At 38.7% G+C, this 25,433-nt stretch overlaps 1 protein-coding gene across 1 annotated transcript in view; it reads right to left on the reverse strand.

The window, feature by feature from the left end:
• The window catches only part of ADGRA1 (adhesion G protein-coupled receptor A1), a 286,732-nt gene that overhangs the window by 4,673 nt on the left and 256,626 nt on the right, over positions 1 to 25,433 (reverse strand). Inside the window, exons 17-18 of the mRNA XM_014959599.1 lie at positions 6,123 to 6,228; positions 2,323 to 2,430 (exon numbers count right to left, since the gene is read on the reverse strand). Of these exons, the coding sequence (XP_014815085.1) occupies positions 6,180 to 6,228 (49 nt within the window). The 3' untranslated portion in view covers positions 2,323 to 2,430; positions 6,123 to 6,179. The remainder of the gene's footprint in view (positions 1 to 2,322; positions 2,431 to 6,122; positions 6,229 to 25,433) is intronic.

Here is a 25,433-nt window from a genome sequence, read left to right on the forward strand (position 1 = left end):
CAGAAATATGTATGATAAAAACAAAATTATTTTTATTAGGCACATTATTTTCAGTTCACTTTAAAACGGTGTTAGGACAAGATATTTTGCCAGAGACACTGCAGGAATATTAATATTTCTGGCTTCACTCTGAGGTCACCCCTGCTTCTTATACCATTACCCATCTTCTCAAACACACAGGAACAGACAAGCCTGTTCAGGGCCTCCCTGTGCAAAGTGTGACATACCCAAAAAGTGTTCCCACTCCAGTATGACATTTTAATCTCCATTAATTTTCACCTACTTTAAAAGAGGCTCCTCTGGACAACGTTGAGCACTGAAAGTCTGTGTAAGCATTCCCTGGGGTTTTCTATTTAGCCAGACATAGAACATGTGTCTGGATGACACCTCACGGAGAACAGCTGTAGGTCAGCTGGAAGAAGGAGCTAGGCAACCTCACAAGACTTTTGCTGGTCTAACTGCTGCTTTTTGATCAAAGGTAAGTTAATTTATACTCAACTGCTATCTGAGACTTGGGCTTGGTCCAAGCATGCACACAAGTCCACAGTATCCTTTTGCTAAAGAAGATGCTGAGAGTGCAGGGAGTTGTCCTTGGTGTAGAGAAATAGTCCATGTTCCTGCCCTACCACTAAATTTCTCCTGGCTTTCAGAAGAGAAGGTGACATGAAAACATGCCTGTGGCAGCACAATTGCCTTTGGAGCTGGGATGCACCTATGTCAGGAACCCCCTGACCAGACCTCAGAAAAGACAAACAGCCTCGCTGTCTCATAGACATAAAGATTCTGGAGACCTCTGCAGACTGTCCAGTCATGCTCTGCCTTGCGCCTCTTATGTTCCTGTGCTAATTAGGAACCAATCACAGAGGAACTTCCACAAGACTTTGGGGGAGAATCGCTTTTTCCTGTGTATCTGTCATACCAGTCTTTTGTATCACAATTGTGGGAACATACAGGAGCAATAGGAAAGATACCTTTAAACTGGGACACTATTTAAAAAAAAACACAAAAATTTACTTGCTTTAGCTCCAGGAATGTGCTAAGCTATAATTAAAAAAAAAAAAACCACAAAACTTTACTTGCTTTAGCTCCAGGAATGTGCTAAGCTATAATTTAAAAAAAAAAAAACCACAAAACTTTACTTGCTTTAGCTCCAGGAATGTGCTAAGCTATAATTAAAAAAAAAAAAAGAAAGAAAGAAAAATTAGCAGAGATTTTTTAATGATGATAATGATGATTCGACTTGAGCAAAATTTATAAGAAAGTGTAACACTGAAATTAGCCACCAGAGAGAGCTCATTTGGTTCAAAATTGTCAGTGGCTTCATTAGCTTTGGCAAAAATACTGAATAACTATGCAAATTTACTGACTTCAAACATGCCATATTACTCTGCATTTACAAGAAGACAGCACAGAGGATTTATTTGCTTGCCTTTAAAAGTTTAAGTTGATAACACAAGTTGTCTAGTGAGAAAGCATTCCTACAATAACCTAACTAGTGGGTGCACAATGATTCCAACTTAACGCAAAGGGTCCATGTGAGAGTACGCTCTATAGCAATGTGTATGCACAAGAGCATCACAGGCAGCCACATTTGGATACTCTTCTCACTGTTGTTCCAATGAATGGAACCAAAACAATACTCTCCGAAGCTGCAAGCATTCATGCTCTTAATAATCCATTCAGCACCAGTCAAACTTGCAGTTGAGCTTTTGGAGTCTGTGAACACAGGGAGAAAAAAGAGCAGCTTGCTTTATTTATTTAATATCGAGATATGAGGAGACAAGAAGTGAAAATGAGGTCCCAGATACCCATTTTTGATGGCTCCAGATATGACTCTGGACAGCAAAAGAGTGAAGAGATGGTGAACTGTCTTTTGAATAGACAGCTCTCAGAGTATTTGGTAATCAGGCACTAACCCCAGGTAGGCACTTCCTGGTTAAAGGCAGAGATTCATCTCATCAACTTTAGCCTTCAGAACGTTAGCTGTATGGTATGAGCCACTTGCAAGGTTGTCTTTATTGTCAGTGGAGAGAACAAGGCTCTCAGAGAAGGTGATGAGTCCTGCCTATCAGGAAGGGATCAATAACTGATTGGCAGTGCTTGTCTTTTGCCTATAAGGTCAGTTGTTATCTCTCTGTAGGTGAAAAGTTTGGTTTAGATACCTAACATTTAAATAGTTCTACTTAGTAGTCACTAATCCTTTAAATTCTCCAACTGCTTAATAAAATACAGACTTCCTCTTCTAAAAGCCAGGTTTGTTAGTGAAAGTATGTGCTACTTGTTTCAGCTTATGCTGAAGTAAAAGCAATCATTGCACGCTACCTGTCCATTGTGAGTCCCAGCTCAGGCACCAGGGGATGTTGAGGTCCAAAACATTGGTAAATGCTGGCATTCTGCCTCCTTCTGTACTGGTCAGTCCTGGAGGTAAGGCTGTGTCACAAGGAAGTCCATCCTGTGTGTGTGTGTATATATATATATATATATATACACACACACATATGTAAAAGCATGTCACATCAAATATTTATAAACCTAATCTTTCAGGTTTGGCCTTTGTTTTTTTCCTAGTTACAACTTAGACAAGCAGAAATAGTCTGGTTACTTGAACAGAAATTAAATGAAACACAGTGAGAAGTGGAAGGTTTTCTCTTCTGTGTGGGTTAATGAGACCCTCTAGGACAGCAAGAAGGTAGTTTTAACTGTTCTGATTAGCTTGACCTAAAAGCCACTTCATGATTCACGAACAGAAAATATAATTTTAAATGATCAAATACAGACTAGTTAACAATAGAGATTTTAAAATACCCTCTTCACAGCATCTCCTGCTCCTTCCAGCCCCATGCCAGGTTTTATTGAATTTAATATCCTGGGCTGTGAACAACTCCCACCAGAAATCTTGTATGTTTTAACACACAGGATACTTTTTCAGCACTCTTTCAAGTGACATCTTTAAACGCACTGGATATGAATTCAGGACAACCCTGTCTTTCTTCTCCCTCCTTCCTCACCTCCAACGGAGTAATCCCTCTGTGGTTGCCCTGTGCTTCGCTTGCTGGTGCAATCTGCCTGGGAAGGAGCTTGCTGAAAGCCTTCACGGCATGGGAATGCACTGCTGGGTGTCTGCTTTGGGGAGGCTGTCCTAGAAACCCGCTGGGAATTCTCTTGTTATGGATGAACACTGCCCATGCTAGATTTTTCTCGTATTGCTAGCTATTTTTGGTGGTGGTGCAACTTCATTACTGATGGGCAACTACTGGCATTTTAATCAGGGACATCTCATTCTAATCAAACTGCAGGTGAATAGAGAAAAAAGGATATATTTGATCCATCCTTCTAGCAAGGTAGAATTCTTCCTGTTGAATACTGCGGAGCCAGAGAGGTTAGACTTCAGATGATTAGAGGGAAGACTTAAAACTTGATTCTACAAACAGTGGTTTGACATGAAACCTAAGCTGCAGGTTCTGCTATAATGAGAGAAACAGGTTGGACAAATGACAGAAAGATGCGAGACATATGTCATGTAAATCAGCACATTAAGGAATCTTTGTACTTGTAAAGGACTCCCTTTATAAATGTTAGAAACATATTTGGACAAGGAATATCAAATAGGCATAGGAGTCAGTTCCTTTTTTTTGGTCTTTTTCTTTTCCATTAGTACATAGCCTAAAGTCTTTTCTAAGCCAGAAAAAACACATCTCCTTAATGTGGTCATTGTCCTATAGCAAATTACTAGAGGTCATCAAATCATTCATTCTAGTGAAGGCCATTTCCAATCTATCTCATTAGTGCAATGTTGAATCCAGTTAAAGCTGGGTCAAACTAAAGTGAGCAACTAATGGACTGAAACGCTGCATTTTTTTATATAAAAGTTCCTGAACTCAAAAGTATAATATCTAGATACAAGATCCAATGATAAACTGTAGCATTTTTGTGAGAAGGAATTTAAAAATAGGTTATAATGTATCCATGCCTGATTTCTTCTAGGAGAAAAAGATGTTATAAAAGGATCATATTGACAAGATAAAGCAAAGACAAAGATAAATCCCCAGTTACAACTTGGAAAAAAAAGAATGGCTTTTTATGTTTATCTGAATATCATAAAAGTAGTGATAAAAGGGGTAACACCATCAAATACCATCCAGGTCATATTTAAATTTGAAAGAAACAATAAACAGCCTGTAATCTATGCAGATTTTAAAAACAATACAGACGCTGGCACACATCCCTGTTTGCACATACAATGTCAAACTTACCAACAAATGCCTAGTGAGATTTGCACTTGTAACATTCACTTGTGTACGGTATGTTTTATAATTGCATGTGCAGAACAGGCACAGGATCTCATATTGCAGTCTGGACACAATCCTGACAGTGCTCTTCTGAACTTCTGGCTCCTCATGTCTACATTGGTGTCACAAATGAGTGATCAGGGTTCTACAGGGGTCCCAGGACGTGTTTAGCCGACATCTACACGCTCAGTTGTAGGCAGACATTAGGTTGCTCTGCCAAGCCAGTAGGAAGCAAATGAAATTTCTCTAGACAAGCTGGCAATTTTCTTTGCTTGAGGTAATAGACTGTGCAATTCACTCTGTGGACATATGCAGGGTGGACATATGCATGACCATGTAATTTCTCATTTCAGAGCTGTTGCTTAGCTTAAACAGCTTTCACAAGGGAAAAAAAAAAAAAAAAGCCCTTGCTGTTCTCCTTAAAATTGTCTTGAAAATTGGCTGAAACTGACCCTATAAATACAAGTTAATTAATGAATAGAAGTAGGACAGTGGTTTTGAGCTAGTAATGGTAATATGAAAGAAATACAAACCTCTGTACAGTCCTGGTGCCCAGTGTGAAAAAATATGCTAAGAAACCATGGAACCAGAATCACAATAATGATGGTAGAACTGTAGGAAATACCAAACAACTTAGCAAAAGAAGTTTGCTTAGCTTATAAAAAAATAAATTAAAAGTTGGTTCTATTTCTTGTAGGTTTACTTCAAAAACAGGGAACTGCTACTCACTAGGGGGTAGTACTTTTTTGGGGGGTGGGTGGGATGGGAGTGGTTGTGCTTTTGTTTTCTTATATTTTGAAGAAATCTTCCTTGTCTTGAATAATGTCCAAGGTGCTCGTCTCCCTGTTCAGCTTTTGGAATTTTGGGGGAAATGACTTAGAGGTCAGAGGCATTAAAGTTATGATCATCACAAGCTTTTATTTTGGTGAAATAAACATATTTCTCTGTTCTTCCTCTTGCCTGCCAGGACTGATGACAATAGGTATGGTGACAACTGTCAGGACTACTAATGTGCGTTGAGGAAAGACAAGGAAAAGGACATATCAAGGAGTTCTTTGCTATTGTTGTTAGAAAATTTCTTAAACCAGAAACAAAATCCATCAGGTAAGAACCCCGATTTTCACAGTGACAGCAATTCTATCAATCAAATCAAATTTGTGCAGTCTGCCTTGATGCTGGCATTTATCAAGATTAAGTGTAAAAAAAAACCCCCAAAGCTGACAGCGATTAGGAATGAGATTTTCCCTGTGTACAATGGAGTTTCTTGCAGTGCAGTAAAGTTCACGAAATGCAAGTAACTTTCTGAATGACCCAACCTCCTGGTTTCTACACCTGTTCCCGTCAGCAAACTCCAAAAACCCAGTGTGCTGGAACCTCTTGTTCAAATTTCATGCTTCCTTTATATTGCCATCAATGTGACCTTTCAGTGTCTCACAACAGAGTAATTGGCCTTTACCGGACTGATATTCCAAAATCTGTAGGTTTGACTATGCCTGTGTGTTACTGGGCAGCTGCATTACTCTTTATACAGAAAAATGCCCAGTTTTGCCCTTGTTAAGTTTTGCAGCACTATTCTCTTTAATATTAACAACTTTCTCTCCCTCCACCTCCCCCTCCTGCCAGTGTTGCCAGGAAAGAAAGGGATGAAAGCAAAAACAATATTTCCATGCCTGCAAGACAGACAGCACAGTTGACAAGACACTGTGTTGGTGACAGACTGAAGAAATCTTGGCTGGATAATGCAAGGCACAAAACAAGCCAATATTCACCCTTCGCTGTCATCAAACAGATATATATGGTATTTTTCCATATTCTACTCATCACATTGCATACCTTAGTGCTTTGTTCTCTATAGCAGCTACCACCAGTGTCAGTAAATTCTGACCTCTGTCATATAACAGGACCATGGGCTTTTGTAATCCTGGAACAGGTCAGGTATCTGAGGGCAGAAAATAAAGGTCAATTGTCTCTTTGCATCATTCCTGTAAACCACAGTATTGTTACAACAATTTAGGTAGTTTAAACCAACCATAAGGAGAGATTCTGCCAGAAGTGTTTCTGCAGTTCTGAATCCAGCTCCAGGAAACAAATAAACACAAACAAATCTGCATGTCAGAAGCAACACACAAAAAAGGATCTCTCTTATAATATCAGCCTATTAAACTAGACATAAACTAGAAAGAAAGGAAGGGGAATAGGAAGGACAGAAAGAGAAAAAAAAGAGTTCTATCCATTATTGTGTCTTCCTCCTTGTAACCTCAAGTTTGCATTAACAAAATACAATTGAGCTCATCATTACTAAAGAATCTTTAAAACACTCACATAATTTTCCTCTCCCCTGTAGTTTCCATGAAACAGATGCATGTGCATATTAAGTTATATTTTAAGATTCAGCTGGGGCAACTTAGCTGAGGCATATCTTTTTGTTTGCTACAAGAACAGCCTGGATTGAATTTTCTTGGCAAATAAATTCTCTGTGAATGACATAGTAAGGACTTTAGTTACCAAAGTTGCAAAATTATTTCTTCTACTGCACAACAAGCCAAAGCAACGCATAGCCTGGTTCTCATAAACTACCAGAGTACAACCTTAATGTCACATGTTCTGACTCTGCCTAATGCATTAACAGAAAACAGTCCCATAGTATGCAGCAAAATATGTTCAGCTGTGGGATTGCAGCTTTAATTGACAGTTTGCAGGTGGCTCTTGATGGGTTATGGCTTCTCTCTAGCCACCAACTCACTAACTGATTTTTGAAGCCTTCCTAATGTGTTTGAATGCTTCACTTCTATAAGGTGATGCTGAGAGCCCCGACAGCTATAGCTGATGCATTCATCCCTGAATTTTGGCAGTAAAGTGATGGCTAGAATGAAAATACAGAGGAGCTTCTATAGTGGTGCTGGGGTGATGGGCCCCAGCGTGCTGCAAGGCCATCACTCCTGACCGCTGCACAGGGAACACCTGGCACTAACACTGTGAGATTGTTTCTAGTGAAGACAGAGTAAATTAGGTTGCCTTATTTAATAAAGAACTTACATCTAGATAAAACACAGCCAGCTGAGTGCTGGGAAAGCCCTGGCTGGTTATTCTCTTATTTAAGTTGTTTTCCTCATCTCTAGCATTAGCTTAAGAGTATTGAATAGCAGATATATTCCACTCCATTACATTATAACTCTGCAACATAAAAAGTTCTGCAAACAGATCTCCAACAGACAGGTCATTAAGGTTTACTGCAATCTAAAAAGGCAATATATTTATAGACCATGTCATTTACTACAGTGAAAGTTATTTTTTGTATAGTATCGTTTATGTAAGAAGTCACAGGATGCTTCATGAAACTTCTAGGCTTTTGCACTTGATATTTGAAATACTGTGCATGCAGTCATGAGCTTGGTCATTTCATTTGTGGTTTTTGCAGTTTGCCGGATAATCGTGCCAGAGTAGCTCAGCTTTCATTGAAAAATAATGACTTCTAGGAGCAAAGCTACTTTTAGTAAGACTGACAATGTAAGGAATTCAGATAGGTCCACTTGAATCTGCAGACAGAAGTATTGGTTCTAAATCCAGCAAGAATCACATCTGTTCATCTCCCATTTATTGAACTTCAAAGAGTAATAACAGTGATTAAGTAATACCTTTCTTTCACAATTACTTCCTCAGAAACATTACAGCAGTAAGTGTATCCACTTTAACTCCTTTTTATTATATGACTACAAGAGTATGCATCTATCTATCCGAATTCCATTTTTGTGCTCTCAATTGCATATTGTATCTCTATAGTAACATCATATAAATAAAAGATCATTTCATTTGGGAAATTCTATTTTTAATCAAATAATTTACTATAATTTTAAATTTTTCTTCTAAACACGTTCAAAAGCATATAAAAGCCCCAAATTTGTGCCAAGATTTAGTTATTGTAAGAGCATATATTGTGCCATAGTCCAAATTACTGACAAGGTATGTAAGATCAGGGAATAATGAAATGAAACCACCTCACATTCAAATTGGAAATCACTCTTTTCTGTAGAGTATGCAAAATCTCAGGGTAAAATGTCCCAATTGTTAGTCAGTGCCAAGAGTCAAAATCATTTTATCTCTCGTGTATGCCAGGGTCACCTGAAGTGACCATCTCAATTATCAAATCACAGTTTTACATCTTCACTGTGTTCTTTGCCTTTGCCTTGGCGTGTCTGAGAAATTAAATCTTTCAGTGATTAAGGATCTTTTGTCCTTTACTTGTACAAGCATAGGACTAGTTGGTTTTATGCCAATGGTATCATTTATGCTTCAATAATTCTTTTCTTTCCCTTGTGTTACTACCCCCTCCAGCTATGATTTATTTTCTCTAAACAAGCCAAAATAATTTTTTATCAAACTTTATTCTGCCTTCAAATGTTGTTACATATTGTCCATCTGTACGCTTCAGCTCAAATAATAAAAAAAACTCTACCATCAAACTAGTTAGCAGAATACTTTTATTTTTTTAGTCCAGGAAACCAGAACTGCTTATTGTGTTGCAGATAAATTTTAACTACTGCCTGATTTTTTTTTTAGCTTGCCCCATATGTTTGAGCACAGTTTTTACTTTTTCTCTTCCCTATTACACAGGTCATTCACAGATATGTTGTGACTGTCAAGTTTTTTAAATGTTTAACCCCAAATGCCCAACTATTGCTTTTCTTCCTAAATGCATGGCTTTCTTATACCTTTGTTCAGTGAGCAAATCTTTTACTTACTGTGGCTAGATATTCCTACATTCTGCCATTATTGGTAATATTTGTTCTAAAGCCTGTTTCTGGAAGGTCAAAATCTTCCATAAAGACAGTAAATCTTCCCTGATTCTAATATTTCTCTTTCTAATAATATTATGGAGATCTTTATCCAGTGCAAATTAAATTTTAGGGGGCTAAAGCAGATGTCCAACATTATCCAAACCTTTTTATGATCCTTCCTTAAATTGTTTTTTCCTCAAACTTATCCATTTTATCCATGTTATCTCTCTTTTTAGCTTAGTGTATTATGAATATACAACAATATAAGTCTTTCACTACCCTGCCTTTTATTTCTAGCTTTCCTGCACAATGTGTACTCTCCCTATTTATGTTGCACCTTATTATTATTATTCTGCCTCAGCTGGGTTACCCTCATTATATCAGGCTTGACACTCTGCACCGTAATTCAGCTTCCTTTCTTTTATTGTCCAGATGATTTTAATTCCTAAACTTCTATTGCTTCTCAGTAGTCCCATGTGATTTCCCGGCTGGACTGGGTTCATGGCATCGCTCACCTCACTACTGCTGTCACCAGCTTTCTCTCCTTCAGATTCCTCAAATGACTCTTTCCTTGCAGTGTCTTCACTTGACCTTCTGCATCACTGCCTGCGGCATCCCGAGCAGCCAGGATGGAGTAAAACAGCCCAGAAAGCAAATATCCACTCCCTTCCCCTATGAGAGGCCCACAGGTGTGAAAGGACCATTAGAAAGGAGGACAAGAGGAAAATATATTGAAATTCAAAGTCAGTCATTTTGAAAGGGTTTCACTTGCTTGTAAGATAAGTCACGTGAAGAGAGAGCTGCTTCTCTCTCCCCAGGTGACTCACCTGCTGAGGTTTCCATGCTCCCTGGGACTGGCCTCCTCTCATCCCCTGCTCTACAGGACCTCTGCTTTTAGGATCATGTGGGTTTGACAGAGCGCTGCCTTTGATGTTAGAAACTGTGGAGACCCAGGTGTTTCCCCAAATTTCTTTAATACAACAATCAAATATTTATCAGTTAATAAATGTATCTCTGGGAATAACAGGTTTTCAGAAATCAAACTGGTGCCTATGATGCTGCATAATTTAATCTCAATGGGCTATTTTAAATTGTTGTCAGTAGGAGAAATCTTGCACTGGCAGGAAAATGGCAACATGTTCAACGGGTTTTTGCCTACCTGACATCCATATTTCTACATCTGAGGGTGTGAGAAAGTTGTTATATTACTTACAGATGTTATACTGACTATAGAGTTGGTTTTGTATTTATGATTTTTTTTTTTTAAATTCTGTAGAACTCTATGACAAAAATACCTTGAAATTCAAATGAAGCCATAAATTATAAAAAATTCTGAGAACTCTATGAAAAAAATACCTTGAAATTCAAATGAAGCCATAAATTATAAAAAAAAATAATTCCAAAGATCAGACACTGCAGTAGAATCTAAGATTTGTGAGAAGAAGGATCTCTTAAAGGACTTGCACTCCAGGCAGAAAAAAGAACTATGGGTTCAGATGAAGGCAAATAGAGAAGTCTTAGTTGACAGTGAGGACAAAAATAGTAGGATTGATTCTTTGTGCAAATAGTCAAGCAAGAAACATTGTTTTGGTGGGAAATGAATGGGACAAATCTGACCGTTGTTATTCCAGCTCCTCTCAACTATTAAATAGGGCAAGTATTGAAATAAGGATTAAGGCTATTTTTGCTGCCACTGGAGCTGCACAAAACAGTCTTAGTGGGGGCTGAGATCCAACCATGGGACTCTGTTAATTAAAATAGACACTATTAAGATATTTACTGTCCCTAGTAATCAGAGCTATGCAATTTGTACTACTGAGTAAACAAATCATGCTTTAGAAGTTCCCAATTGGCTATTACAGTCTAGTCTGTCAACTGTCATTTAGTTACAAAACCAATTTTCCATGTAGTTTATTTGCATAAACAACATGTTTTCAAAGAGCTTCATGGAAAAAGAAATCATATTAAACAAAATTAAAATTAGGTTAAAGTAATGTTAATAATCTGACAAGCTCCCCAAAGCAAAACTAGTAAAAGATTTTTTTTTTAAATTTCATGCTGGGTTTTTTTGATGTGTTCACCTCTCTAGGCAGACTTATGCTGTGTTAAAAGAATGAACATTACTGCTTCTTGAATCCTGTTAATTATGCATGCATATGCAGGGTTATTTGTAATTGGTCCCTCTCCAGATATTCTCTGATCTCAGTCTGTTTACACGAAAACTTAAAAAATATCCATGCCAACTATGGTTTATTCCCTAATATCTCTCTGTGTTTATATATTTCCAGTATCCTATATTCATGTGGCCCAGATTGGACAGATAGTGCCATATGGATTTTCTTTGGATGGATCTGCCAACATTGCCTTACTGGGTCACTAAGGATTTTGACATACTATAATTGTAGAAAAGGCAGTGCTTATGGATGCAATGAACTTTTAGTTTAAATACAGAACACTTTTCATCAATTGCTTATACATCTTAATATATTAAACCTAATGGGATAAAACAGAGACCTAATACAAGACACTTGTATTTTTTGTATTTTCTGTGAAAATCCAGAATAAGGAGCCAATGGGGGTCATACATGAACAGGTGCCTTCAGTGCACAAATCAGATGTTACCCTTCCTCCTTATAGCCTATTATAACACTTACAGTCTTCCCCTTATCTTCACGAACACTGTCTATTTGCCTTCACATCTGGTAACATGTACCATAGCTATCTTGTGAACATTGGAGCAATACTTTGGTCTCCTACGTATGGATTTTATTTTATTTTAAAATGAGGTAAGCTTTTTCTCCATATATTATCCCAGTATCTTGCATTTCAACCATGCCATTGAAACACTACAGTTTTCACTGAAGAAAATTCTCCCCTTGAGATGTTGATCTGACCAAAGACTGTAGGTTAGGCAACACTTCAGGGAATCCCATTACAGCTGGAGTGGCTAAAACATTGTTTTCCATTGGAAAAAGACTGAAGGATGGCTTTGCAAAGTCTGCAGGTTTCTGTGGAAATCTCTTTTAGTGTGCACCAACTAGCCTGCAGGACCTGAAAGAGCTGTTAACACGTAAATTTTAGATAATATCTATAAAATTTGCATTGCTCTACAATCCCTAGTGAGCTTTTAACTGTTACATTTACAATGTCAGGTGAGGGTTAGTGAAAAAGGAAAATAGTGAATCTGCTGACTAAATAAATACAGTTAGATGCCCAGATGCCCATGCGCCTTTCTTCTGGTGACACTGATGCAATGAAACTTTGTCAGGGAAGATGGTGTTTACAGGTATAGCAGAGTTGCAAAGAACAAGAAAGGTCTTAAACTGCCATGAACGGCTCTACCTTTGGGGAAAGAGAGACTTCTGGTTTTTATAGGGTATTACTTTTTCAGCGTATGTCATTCAACATATGCTTATGCAACCAAAACTGGTCTTGTTATTTATATTTCACAATATTTCAGGCCAGCGTTTTCTTTTCTTCCCCAGAGCTTTAGCTGAGCTGCTCTTGCTTGACTGCCCCTGAGCCTGCATCTGATTCCTGAGCGAATGCGCTTTCATACTGCTCAGATAAAGGGCTTTTGCTGCAGTTGTGACTTGCATGGGGTTGGCTATTATATCTTTCTTATGTCTAGACCTACAGGGATGACAACATGCTGATTCATCTATGACTAATCAAAGTCAACTCTCAGACAGTCTCAAAAATAGACTTCTTTGCTCATTTCTGTTAACCCCAAGATGCCTGAATGATACTGAGATGTGGAAAAAAAAGTATCGTAACACATGCTGTGTATGGATATACATATGTGTTGTAAATATGATGAATTAAGGATAGGGAGGGGAGTAAGGTTTAACTAAAGACTGCAGTCAAAAACTGGAGCTTGCAAGTCTTTTTTTAAGGACACAGCCAGTTGTGGCTTTCAGCTGAACAGATCATCCTTTGATTCACAGTGCTGCTATTTTAACCCACAACTCACCACTGAATCATATGAATTCAATTTTATAGTATTAATTTCTCATTTAGACTACTTCACATGCGTTACAAATTGGAGAATATTTTCTTTTTCTTAAACTTCTTTAATAAATTCTACTCTTTTCCTTGAATAAGTGTTCTTTTACTGAAATTAGAAATTTGAGCATTGGCCAGTGAGGAGGGGGACACACTGAACACTTGCTAGTTTTTGCAGGTCAGTAGCTTATGGCAGGACAGAGAAGCTGAGCAACTCTGAAACAGCTACAAATCTATTTTCCCGCCTGAGGCTACTGTCCCAACAGAATGAGCTGAACGTGAATTGAAAGACATTTATTTCTATAATGTTTTCATTTCAGTATGAACAACAGGGGATAAACTTTCACAGTTTGTCTGCAAGACTGATGAGTGCCTTTTGTCTAAAAATCTGCCTGAAGACCTTTTTTTTTTCTTCCCTGTAACTCCCAAGTAATGTGTCCACAATGTATCGTTAGTTTTATGGAAAAATTCCTATCAGGGAGCATCTGGAATTTACTGCTTATGAATTGGAAGATTTTATCAGAAATTAAGATTAAAAAAATATTTAGATTTTGGGGTGTCATATTACTTTCATTTTGCTATTACTGCTCAGATGATTTATCTCATTCCTCTAACAGTCAGCCAAAATGACTGTTATGTTTTTATTGACTGACTGTTACAACTAGCTTTATAGTTTAGAAAAACATCTTGTGTCCAGTACTCTTTTATATTACATTAAAAATTAGAATTAATGTATTCTGAAGAACTTTAAAATAATGAACAGGTCTCTATCCAAGCACTGCTGATTTTTTGGTTTGTTTTACAGTTTACAGACACTGAGGTAAGGTGACCTTCCATCACATAGACTACAATGAAGCTTAGGAGTGGCCTTGGGCATCGATATCAGCTGCACCTCAGTTCAGTCATCTTATTGTCTCTCTCAAAATTAGGTCATCTGAGAGCCAATCCCTAGTTCTTGCCTGTGGGGATATTCCATACCATATATTTCTAGACAAAAAAAGATTTAAATGGAACTCTTGAAACTCAATGTTTGAAGAAAATTCTCAGATTAGCAGAAATATTTTTTTCTACAAATGACAGGAAAATACATTCTTACTTTTGATGAAATAATATAGTATTTGGCTTACACACAGATTCCATGCAGTATATCATCCTGGTATACATGAGAAAAATAAAAAGTGATTTGCTGACCCTCAGCTTTGTACTTAATAGCATGTGACATATTCCATGAAAACTATCAAGTGTAAAGGATCATGTTATTAGATACAGCTGTTAAAGACCTAGAAAGCAAACAGTGTGCTACTGACATATAAATAATACCTTCTGTGCACGGTTAAACATTGGTGCTATTTTTGCCAGATTTTAAGCTCCTTTGAGGCCAACTGGAACAGCTGAAATAGAACCTTAAAAAAATGTTTTGTTGCTGGGACACAGATGGTGGTAGCCCAATGTGTCAAAATAAATGTTTCATTTTTGGTCTAATGTGGGAAAAATAGACCTTGTCAATTACTCCAATAATTGCAGGTGCAATAAACACAGTCTGTAGCTAAGAAGAGCTATTTCAGATGGGCATCCAGAGAAATTCTATGTATCCTATTTCCAACAACCTGAAAAGGTAAATTAACTCAGGCCAATGACTTCCCGCCTTTGAAAGGTCTCTAACAGTCACAGTCAAGCCTGATGCTTTATTTGGCACCTGAATTTCACAAACACAGGACTTCTCTTTCTAAGAGACGGTCAGAGAACATGCCGTAGACAATGGGTCTGTTAACTTTTAATTGATGACATCTCTATGTTCAGGAAATTTAGAATGCCTTGAATAGAATTCAGTGCTTAAACATTTGTCCAGATTTTTCTAGGTGGCTTTGATGGCAAGCAGAATAAACAGGAGCGTCAATCAAATGTAGGCAGATTGTTTCCACTGCTAACATCTGCCCAGACTTTGCATGTCACTGGTACTGAATGCCCACATCAAGCTGGGCACATCCACTGGTTTGCAGCAACTGGTAACGGCCATCGTTCCCTTGACTGTTCCCTGTTTAACCGAGAGGGCAACATCTACCTTTTGAAATTGGGCAACTCACCAGGACAGCTCACTGAAATGGTAAAGTGCCCTGAGGAGAAACTTCAGATAACAGAGTGTGGGAGAAGACATCAGCTAGTGAGGGCACAACATCTAAAATGGCTTCAGCTGCTGATATTCTGCACTGCCTTGTTACAGCTACAATGCAGGGCTTTGTCTGTAAGATGGAACAAAGTTACAAAGTGTAAATGATGACCCTTATGCTACAGCACAACAGTAAAAGGATTCATGTTCTCACACCCAATATTTTACTTCCCATGTGAAATTTAAATCTGGTCCAGCTGGTGCAGTGGTAGTTCTCACAGTGAGGGGGGTGGGAGAGAGGAAAACACAGCAAAGCAAAGCAAGGCAAAGGAAAGCAGTCTTAAAACTGAATTTAGAGGGCACGTCTCTCATTTTCCTGACTGTGCCCTTCCAGGCAGCTCTACAGCTTGCTGTTGCAGAACTGAGGCTTTGTACTTTGTCATGTACAGTGAGATTGCTGCATTTCTGCTGAAGAGGCAGGATTGCCATTTTTCCCTGAGCACTGCAGCACAGAAAGCAATGTACATTTTTTGGCTATAAAGGACATGCAAGGATTGAGAAGCCTGCAGAAAAATGCGACTGCTATTGCAGTTTTCATTGCCTTAATCTAAACCACTTAATTTTTTTCATTCCTCTTTTTTAATCTGCTTATAATGTTCCATGTACCTCAAAACATTGCTTTTCAGTGCGATTAATTCTGTTTTCTAGAAAAAAAAAAGGAAAAAAATCACTTCTTTTTAAATAACCTTTAGGGCTGATTGTCTGTTTGGGGATGATGGGCTCAGTGTGGGTTTTCTATGGGTGACCCAAGAGTGAGAAGGAAGAAGGAGAATATGGTGTGCACAAGAGGTAAAGAACAAGATCATGAAACTGCAGCCTGACTTTTAGGTTTCTAACATGGTTTTCATGAGCATAAAACCAGGATGATAATTAAAATTCTGACCCACAAAGATATTTCAGTGAGAGCTATGGATGTGTAAGAAGGTTTGTGAAGTTTGCTTCCTACATTCAAAGGTGCAGCATGAGGAGGGACAGAAAGCAGTTGACAGCAGAAGACACACCAATCCCCTACGTTTATGAGAAGGAGATTCTCCAGAGGGGCCACAACTACCGAAGTGCTTCAACTTGAGTTTGCTGTGATAGCTAGCATGCAACTGCAGCCACAGAATCAATTCTGTCTATGTTCTGCTTTAATTCCAGATGGATAAACCAGGGTCAGCAAGAAACGAAGCAGCAATGACTCGTAAATGACCCAAATAAACTTAGCCAACAAGAAGATTTCTAAAGAGACATGTTAGAGCCACAAAATTTGCTAGAGGTGTGGAGAAGTTGTTGAGTGAGTTAATTATCAGCATCCCTCGAGTTATTATAGACAATTCTAAAGTTAAAGGTGAGCAATTCAACCTCTCTCATGTATTAGAGACACAGCACTTACTCAAGAAAATTACAGCACTTATTCTGAGTACAGAATTCCATTTCCAAGGATTAATAAGTAAACACCTTAATTAATGTATGACTTTAAAATAATTAAAATAAGTCATTTAAGAGATTTAACATCTTTTTCAGTCTTGTATTTGTCCCGAATGATCTTCAGAATAATAATTATACAAGCTTCTCATGTGCAATCTTCTACAACAGCCACAGTCAAAAGAGTGGTTATAATTGAACTAAATTATTAATGATTTCTGCCTCTAATTGTTATAGCTAGATAAAGTGTGGCCTGATTCACATAACTCTTAACTGGAGAAACTTATCAATATCTTATGGTTTATGGGAGAATTTCCAGTTGAAATAATCTGAACCATGTGGTTTCAATTCTTTAGTAATATTCACGGTAATATTATTTGTTTATAAATAAAGACATTTCTATGGAAAAGAAATTTATTCAGGGAATTTAAAGTTGCTAATGCATATCAGGAACATTATAAAAGGTCTGGTTTTGTCCAGCATGTGAAAAATTGCATTGAAAATATCACTATTCAGAACCTTTTGTTTTTCTCAGACTAATTTTACAAGTTGCAAATTCCCCTGCCGCTGGGGAGGTACTTACAGTACAAGTGAAAGAGCAATTACAGCCACTGAAAAAGCTTCTGAGTGCTCATTCCTTTTCTGCAGAGTTGGAATCCTGGAATACTTATAAAATTGTAGGTTCCATTAAAAACCAGGAAATATTGCAAATACAGGTAATACTTCAGATTAGAAGATAAATTCTGAAAACGCAGGTGGCTTGACCAAAACAGAGGGAGGCAGTAACAAGCACTAAGTTGATATCTCTCTAATATTCTCCACAATTCATTTTTATGTGTGTGTATATGTATCTCCACACATACAAATTATATACATGCATACACATGCCTACATACACATATATGCAGTTTAGAGCTATGTAACTCATCAGCATCAGTGAAAGGAAAACTTTTCTGCATTGAACAGTCTTTTCAGGTTAGCTGCATCCTCCTGTGAGTGAGAACAGAGAGGCTCTTTCCAGAAAGGACTCACTTCAGGAAGAGACCATCTGGTTGCTGTCTGAGCCACACAGAGCAAAGTGTGAGAAGGAGAATAAAAACCAAGAAATAGCAAAAAAGCTTTTAGGGCAACACAAAATGGGAAATGAAGAATTCAGGCAGAGAAATGATAATTCCTAGTAGATTTGCACAACACTGGTGCTTTTGGGGAGCATCAGCAGAGGACATTCCTAAGTTGGCTGTGGTGCTCATGTTTCAGTATTCATTAAAAAATCATTTACTAGGGAAATGAAATAATTTCTGAGACAAAGAGCAGAAATCATTCCAATTGCTTTGCCACAGGTCTATAATCAGAACAACCCTTCCCATACGTGTGTGTTTCACAACAAATGATACTGAAAACCAAGCAAAGCACAGCACAAGCATTTTCAGAAAGGAAGAATGAAGAAAGGAAATCTTTGGAAACACTCAGAACCCGCCTGGACAAGTTCCTGTGCAACCTGCTACAGGTAGACCCGCTCTGGCGGGGGGGTGGGGGTTGGACTAGATGATCTCTAGAGGTCCCTTCCCACCCCATATGATTCTATGAAGAAGAGGACACCCTGCACGCCTGGCAATGATGTTATTCAATGTGCTTGAGAAAAGACACATGATCATATCGCAGGACCCAGCATGCTGCAGCAGGCAGGAAAAGTGAAGAGGATGAGGGGACCTCAGCTTTCTTATCTCCATGGATAAATCCACATCTAGGAGGAGAGAGAAAAAGACAGCAAAGAGCATTTCAGATCACAGTCATGACACTACCCAGCACAAGACCTGGGGCTGTCAGGTAAGCTGAGGTCAGCACAGAAGGACATGAAAAAGCGAGTGGAATAATAGCAACGTGACTGAATGCACAAACCAAAGCCAGAAAATGAGAAATAGTAGGATGTGAGAAGAACCTATGTGGGCTGGAAAGATAAAAAAAACAAAACAAAACAAAGAAAAAAGGAAGATCTCCCAGCACAGCCTAGGAATAGTTTCATCGCAGTTTGAGGTGCACAGCTGTGTAAAGGTAAAAATGCTGGGACGAAGTACAAACTATGTGTAAAATCAGAGCTATCTCTACCTAGCAAATGCCAGTCCCTATGCAGTATATTAGCATCCTAACACATGGTTGCTTTACCTTTATTCCCAACAGACTAAAGGCTCAATCATTTTTACATCATGATCAAGTAAACATACCAAATAAGGAAGATGCAACTCTGGACTAGAAGCTGGAGTAAAGCTTTGGGAAACTTTTGAGCTCCTCAGTTTTTCTACTACTTGAAATGTAAGATCCGGAGTTATTTTAGCAAATTTACTGGAAAATCAGAAAAACAGAGGATTATAAAGAATGTATTCTATTACATGTAACACGCGGGGAAGTTTCCAAGGAAGGGATTCAATTAGAAACATCAAATTCTTAATGCAGCTCAAAGTTTGGCCATTATTTGCTAGAGAGGAGATAATTTGATTTAATGCAGACAGTTACAGGACATACTGATAGCATCTAAATAAGCAAGTACCATTGTGGCTTTAGTCTGAGGTTAAGGGAGTTTTTAATTTAAAGCACTAACTAAAAGCTTTATTATGTTGCAGAATATAAAGATTTTCCATTCAGATACACAGTTGACAACCTGGAATCATAAACATTAAAATGGCATTAAAGTGAATAGTGCCACAAAGGCCAAAACCAAGGGTGTTGGAGTGCAACACAGTTTCCTAGGTTCTCCATAAGCAAGTTGAGACATTGTCCTTTCTATTCTACCTCTACAATACTGATCTGAAAGTAGGATTTTTCTGAGGCAAGGTCTACTGAACATCAAATACAACGTAAACTGCCTGGAAAATTTTACCCTGTAGTTCTTATAGCACCAAGGTAAAAATTTGTGTTTGAAGTGAAATATATTGCTGAAAGATATGCTCTCTTGAATTAAAGATTTCAATTTACCATATCACTAAGGAATTGTTATGAAGTTAATTACCTTCTCAGATTAAACGGCAAGTCCTACTTTCAGCTTTCAGCTCCTAATGACTGGATCTCTTCATACCTTTGCTGCTAGATTAAAGAACCTTATGTATGGCAGTTTCTGTCCATATAGGTGTGGATAGTGATCAAACCACTTAACATTTTTTTCCCCACTCTTCTCTTTTCCACAACCTGAACACATTTTGTGCCTTTAGCTTGAAACATATTTCCAATCCAAACATAATCAATGTTTTGGCATCCTCCCTGAGTAATCATTGTGACAGGAACAGGCTCATCTGTGCACCTCTCTTAGTCCTGCTCAATATACTCCTTTTCTCATCCAGGGCTTGGATGCCAAGCACGAGTCCTCCATGAGGAGCAACCATCCAGCAAGAGCACTCTCGTGCTCACACCACTTAAGCAGGCACTTGTGCCTTCATTCCATTCACTTTTCCTCCAGCTCCTTCTTGCTGTGGATGCATGCCAGGACTTGCAACCCCATGCTATGACGGAAAGCCTCCATTTAGTGAGGTTTGCCATTTGTCAGTTTTCAGCTTAGGTTCTGAACCATATGTTTCACCTTTTCTGATCACCGTGTGTTCAACCGAGGACTCACGGAAACCGATGGAAGTGTTCCTGCCTGTAATTTCAACTCTACAGCTTATTGCTCTAAAGAGAAAAAAGTTTGACTATAGACTACATAAATTTAACATTTCCTTGCAGCAGTGGTTACACAAGGAAGGAAAGCCTGTGCCAAGCTGTTCAAAATGCTGCTTTGTTGGTCTCTTTCATCATTTCACTGATTTAAATTCAAAACTCCTTATATCCTACGTAAGATATTTTATTCTTACTTTGTCTAAGTAAAAGGACTTCTGCTAAAGATTTTTCATCCTACAGCTCCAGGGCCTTTGAAATCATATCCTGTATGTTTTGTCTCTATCAGCAGTTTCCTTGCACCAATCTACAATGAACTGTGTAAGCCACTTATACCGGAGAATGTTCAAGTCATTCTGAATTTGATTGGCATACTCTGATCTCCCTGGTTTTGTTAAGCAAGTGGAACCTTAATAACACACTGAGCAGATGAATGTGCTAATGAAGTGGATTGCACGATCTGGAACTGTTCCCTCACAGGTAAGATTCTGAACCCCTGACAGCCAGAGGATTCCCCCCCCCCCATTTTCCATGGTTACTTTTTGCTCTTGGTGTAGCGCTCTGTCATGCAGCTGTCTGGCTCTGTGTTAGCTACATACCCAAGAAAAATTCCATCTCAGTGTGATACTGATGATTAGCTTTTTGTGTAATTAAAAAAAAAAAAAAATAGCTTTGCCTCTTTTCACTTCAATATTACAAAAACATTTTAAGTGCATGTCCACACTAAATGAATGGATCCTTAGTATAAAATGGTCCACTGGTGTATCAAAGGATGCAAAAAATATTTCTGCAGTACAACTGTGTACAGCTTATTTTTACCCAGGGAAAATGCATTGTGGGTGAAGTGTAGATACTTTCCATGTACTGTAGCCCTTGACTGTATGTCATGTTGCTTGTGCTGTGCTGTCAGGTGAAGTACAACATTGTTATAATGCTAGAATTAAGGCTTCTGTACTAACTTGGAATGGCTGGAGGTTTGTTTTGTTTTTTGCAGCACTTAAACTATTCCCCTTGCTATCCCAGAAGAGATTACCTGGTCATTTAACTCTTTCATTCCTGCTTTTTGTCTTATATACAAACACAGGGAAAGTTTCAATAGAGATAGAGAGGAACCAGCCCTCCCTGCAGATGTCACATTCCTGTGCCATCTTGTCCAGGGGACTGGGGCTTTCCAGCTTCTGGCTTGGGCAATGGGTTCAGGGTTAGCAATAAAGTGTGTGTTTTTGATGGGAAAGGACCTTTCTGGAGCTCACAGCAGAATGAGAACATCCTCATAGTGACAACACTTGGAACAATTCTATAGCTCTTCTAATAGTTTGGAAAAGAACCCCAAATAAGGAGAAGCTCAAAGGAAAGTCTTTCAAGCCACTTCTTCCTTTCCAGCCCTCAGCACAGTGAAGGGCAGAAAAGCAGAGTCTGAGTTATTAGAAACCTTCAACCTCAAAATTCTTCTGAGAAGACTTTCTTTAAAAGTTCCAGAAGAAACATTAAAAAAGAACATGAAAAGGAGACGGAAAATAAAGCTTACAGTGGAACAACTGGTGTTAACTCTAGATGTACACAATGACACACATTTAAAGAATACTAAATGTGCAGCATTAAAGCCAAGGTGTTAGAAAGCAGCATTCATGCAAATAGTTAAAAACAACATCAAAAGACAGACCAAAGCTGTGAATGGAAGTTCCAAAGGCAACCTTAATCATAACAGATCCTCAGTTTGATGTGTTTGACTTTCAGCTTCACTAGTACTGTTTGAAATCAGTTGCCTTTTTTGTGATAGTTCCTGGATTTTGAAAGAAGACATTAAAAGTACAGAAATTCTATCACATGGCACGTGAAATATCTGGTTAATCAACAGCTTTAAGCATCTGTGATTCATTACACGGATCTCTAACACTTATGTTAATAGAATAGCTGACAGCACTAATACTCTGTCATTTTCTATGAGAACCAACATTAAAGGCAAATAGGCATTTTGCTAGTAGGTTTCCAGTCATTTACTGAATGCAGAGGACTCAAAAAGCTCGGCTTGCACACCCAACCTGAAAACACCCATAGACATAATTGTTTCACACTACTTCCCCTCTTCCCCATCACTAATTTGGTCCCAGTTTCTTCCCAACCTCCCGGTCCCTCTTTTCAATTTTGTGATCCTCCTTTCCCTCCCCGCTTCAAATCAGCCCCAGCTCGTTCCAGCTCCCCACTCGCACCAGCCTCTCTCCTTCTGCTCATTAACGTGATTCACTGCTAAAAGCTCAGTCTCTTCCTTTTGGTTTCCTCTAGCCCAGCATTTGTCTCTCATACAAATCAGATAGTTGCCTCCTCCATTGCATCGTGGTGTCTCCAAGCTGGAGAGTTTGGCAGACAACATGAGAATCCAGGCTCCCTGCTTTCCATCCTAACCCAGGCTGAGAGCAGTTGAAGTCAGATGTTTATAGAGCAGGTCCTTTAGAACTGCTGGAGCTTGCAGCAGCAGGTGAGCACTGAGGGTAACCCCAGTCAAGGCACACACATCCTAAGAAGAAGGGAAGACTTTTCACATTAGTATATTGGGATATTTTCAGTGGCTAAAATTGGCATTTGTACTGAACCACTTTCTAGAAACAGCAAAAAGTGACCTCATCTCTTCTTAGAATGGCCACCCTTCCGCAAGTTTTCAAATACTGGGCCTTGAAGACAAAACTATTAAAAAAATCACTGAAAAGTGTTATTGTGGACAAACATACTTGCCTCAAGCCTCTTTGCTGAAAACATTGCAGCCGTTTTGGCTGAACTCTTTAAAATCATCCGAGGGCAATAATTGCCGAGGGCATAAATCAAGCCAAATGGTTAACTTTTGGCTATGTTCTAATTAACAGAGGACAAGGTTTTACAATGGAAAGAATCAGGGAATAAGTGACTAACTGTTCACAGCTCAGTAACAAATGGGCTAACAAAAGAAAGTACTGTGAGAAGAATATGAACAATGTGTAAAATCCAATCGTTTTTTTATTGCTTACTCTTCTCCCAGAGTTTCCAACGAAGCCCAAAATAAGCTCCCTCTTCTGCCTTCCTCAGGTGTTATTGAGTCCCTGGGAAACAACTAAAGGAATGAAAGAAAACACTGGCTCTGCCGGAAAAATCTTGCTCAACACTGTGCTGCAGGTTAAGGGGAACAGCTGGAGCAGAGTGACAGTCATTTCGTTGTTCAGACTGCAAGGCATTACAGAATTCAAACAGATGAAAATGTAAAGAGACAGTAGCACCTGTAGGGTATAGAGACACCATGTTTACAAACAAACCCTTGCCTCTCAGGCATGGCCAGCTGCATAACCTTAAGGCAGGATGTTTGTTTGAGGTCGAACTGCTCTAGAAATTGCAGACCGAATTTCAAACCTCCTTGCAGACAAGTGAACCCTATAATGCTGTCCTGAATTCAGTGATGCTTTTTTAGCTCCTGAAAAGCTCAAGTAATAGGCTGGTAGGATAAAATAGAGATTCATTTGCACATTCACAGACCTGGTAACAGGGAACAAAAAAATCATGATTTATATAGTCAATGTTATCTCTTCTTAGCAACTAAAAAATGGCCAGGTTGGCAAAACAAAAGAAAACAACCAACCAAACCAAATGCTCCCTTCTCTGTAGAGGTAACTAAACAAGAAATAGCTGCCTAAAGCAGCAACTTACTGCTGAAATTGCTTGGTTCAAGTCAGCCAGCCAACCTTCAAACCCAGCTGATGGATCCTGATTGATCCGGCTGCCTCCTACAGCTTCTTTGTGAACTTTAGGATGCTGGTACAAGAACTTGAATTTATGTTCTGGTAAGGAAGTTGCTGAGCTGCTAACGTCTTCATTGGCCTGACATTTTTGTCATAGGCCACAGAGTCTCAGTGAGAATACAGGTGGTCTCCTTTACAGAGAACTATAACCACCTTCCTTTTTTCTGTGTCCATGCAAAGAAAACTATGTTATAAAGGTTACTGGCCTGATTCTGATGACAGCTTTCTTTTTCCCCAGTATGCAAATGGACAAGTCTCCTCTGTCAGACAATCTATTCATTGTAAAAAGCTATATAATTGACAGCAGAAGCTACCTCCAAATTTGTGGAGTCACAGTCAGCTATTGCACAAGAGCAAGGATGCCTAGACCCCTGTTCCCACACATGATGAACCTCAAGCAGCCTTGGGACAGAGAATCCAAAAAGTTTTCCTCCAATTTTCTGATTGTTAACTCCGTTGTTGTTTCACTTTCATTCAGCTAATGAGGAAATTTAGGTAAGCTGACTAAGTTTGTCTGGATTTGTCTGGATTTTGCAGATATCTAGAGGCAGCAGACCTCCTAGGCAGGTAGTTAAGGCAGAGAACTGGAGGGAGGAGGAGCCATTTCCATTAGGTTTATCTGCCTTCAGCCCTTAGTGTTTGAGGGGAGGCTGCCCAAATGCCTGTGTTGTCTATCAAAGGTGGCCTTGACTTTGCTTTAAGTACAGAGACTTTGCTTTTGGTTTGGACAGCAGGAGTGCTTTAGAGCTGCAGTGAAGGTTCCCTTGGTGGGTTAATATCTGGACAGGGTGCGCAGAGGGCAGCTGGCAGGCAGCTGTGTGGTGAAGGAGGATGTGGTTATGGTCACTGATGGTGACTGCTCACTCATGTTAGTGCAGACCAACCAACAGACCTCTGGGGAACAACATGTATCATCAGGAATAATGCGCAAAAATGTACGCTATATTTTAAAACCAAAATTCTTTACATGAGGCTGGTAAGAATTCTTTTAAACAGTCCATGTGACTTAAAATGGAGTCACTTAGATATGAAATTTGGTCATGAGACCTGGAATTTCTATATGTGGAGAAGAACACTACAGCATCAGAGCGTATTTTTATCCTGGTAGTAGTGTAATAACAACCCTTCAGATTTCTGTTGATTGCATTGTTCTCCAAAAATTATCTATCTTGGATGAAATTGCTCTTGCTTGATCTCAGTCAGAAAGTGAACAGTAAAAATCTGTTCAGTCATTTTTATGTCATCAACAAATTACCAAAACTAATGCTGACTTTGAAACATGTTACATGTGTATGTCCATAAGGAATTTACTAGGATAATATATCTCTTATACTCTAGTTATTTCATTAACTTTATTTTTTTATAGGAAAGAAAATCAGGTAAAGTA

The sequence above is a fragment of the Calidris pugnax genome, unplaced genomic scaffold (genome assembly GCF_001431845.1).
Source record: "Calidris pugnax isolate Ruff unplaced genomic scaffold, ASM143184v1 scaffold4, whole genome shotgun sequence".
NCBI lineage: Eukaryota > Metazoa > Chordata > Aves > Charadriiformes > Scolopacidae > Calidris > Calidris pugnax.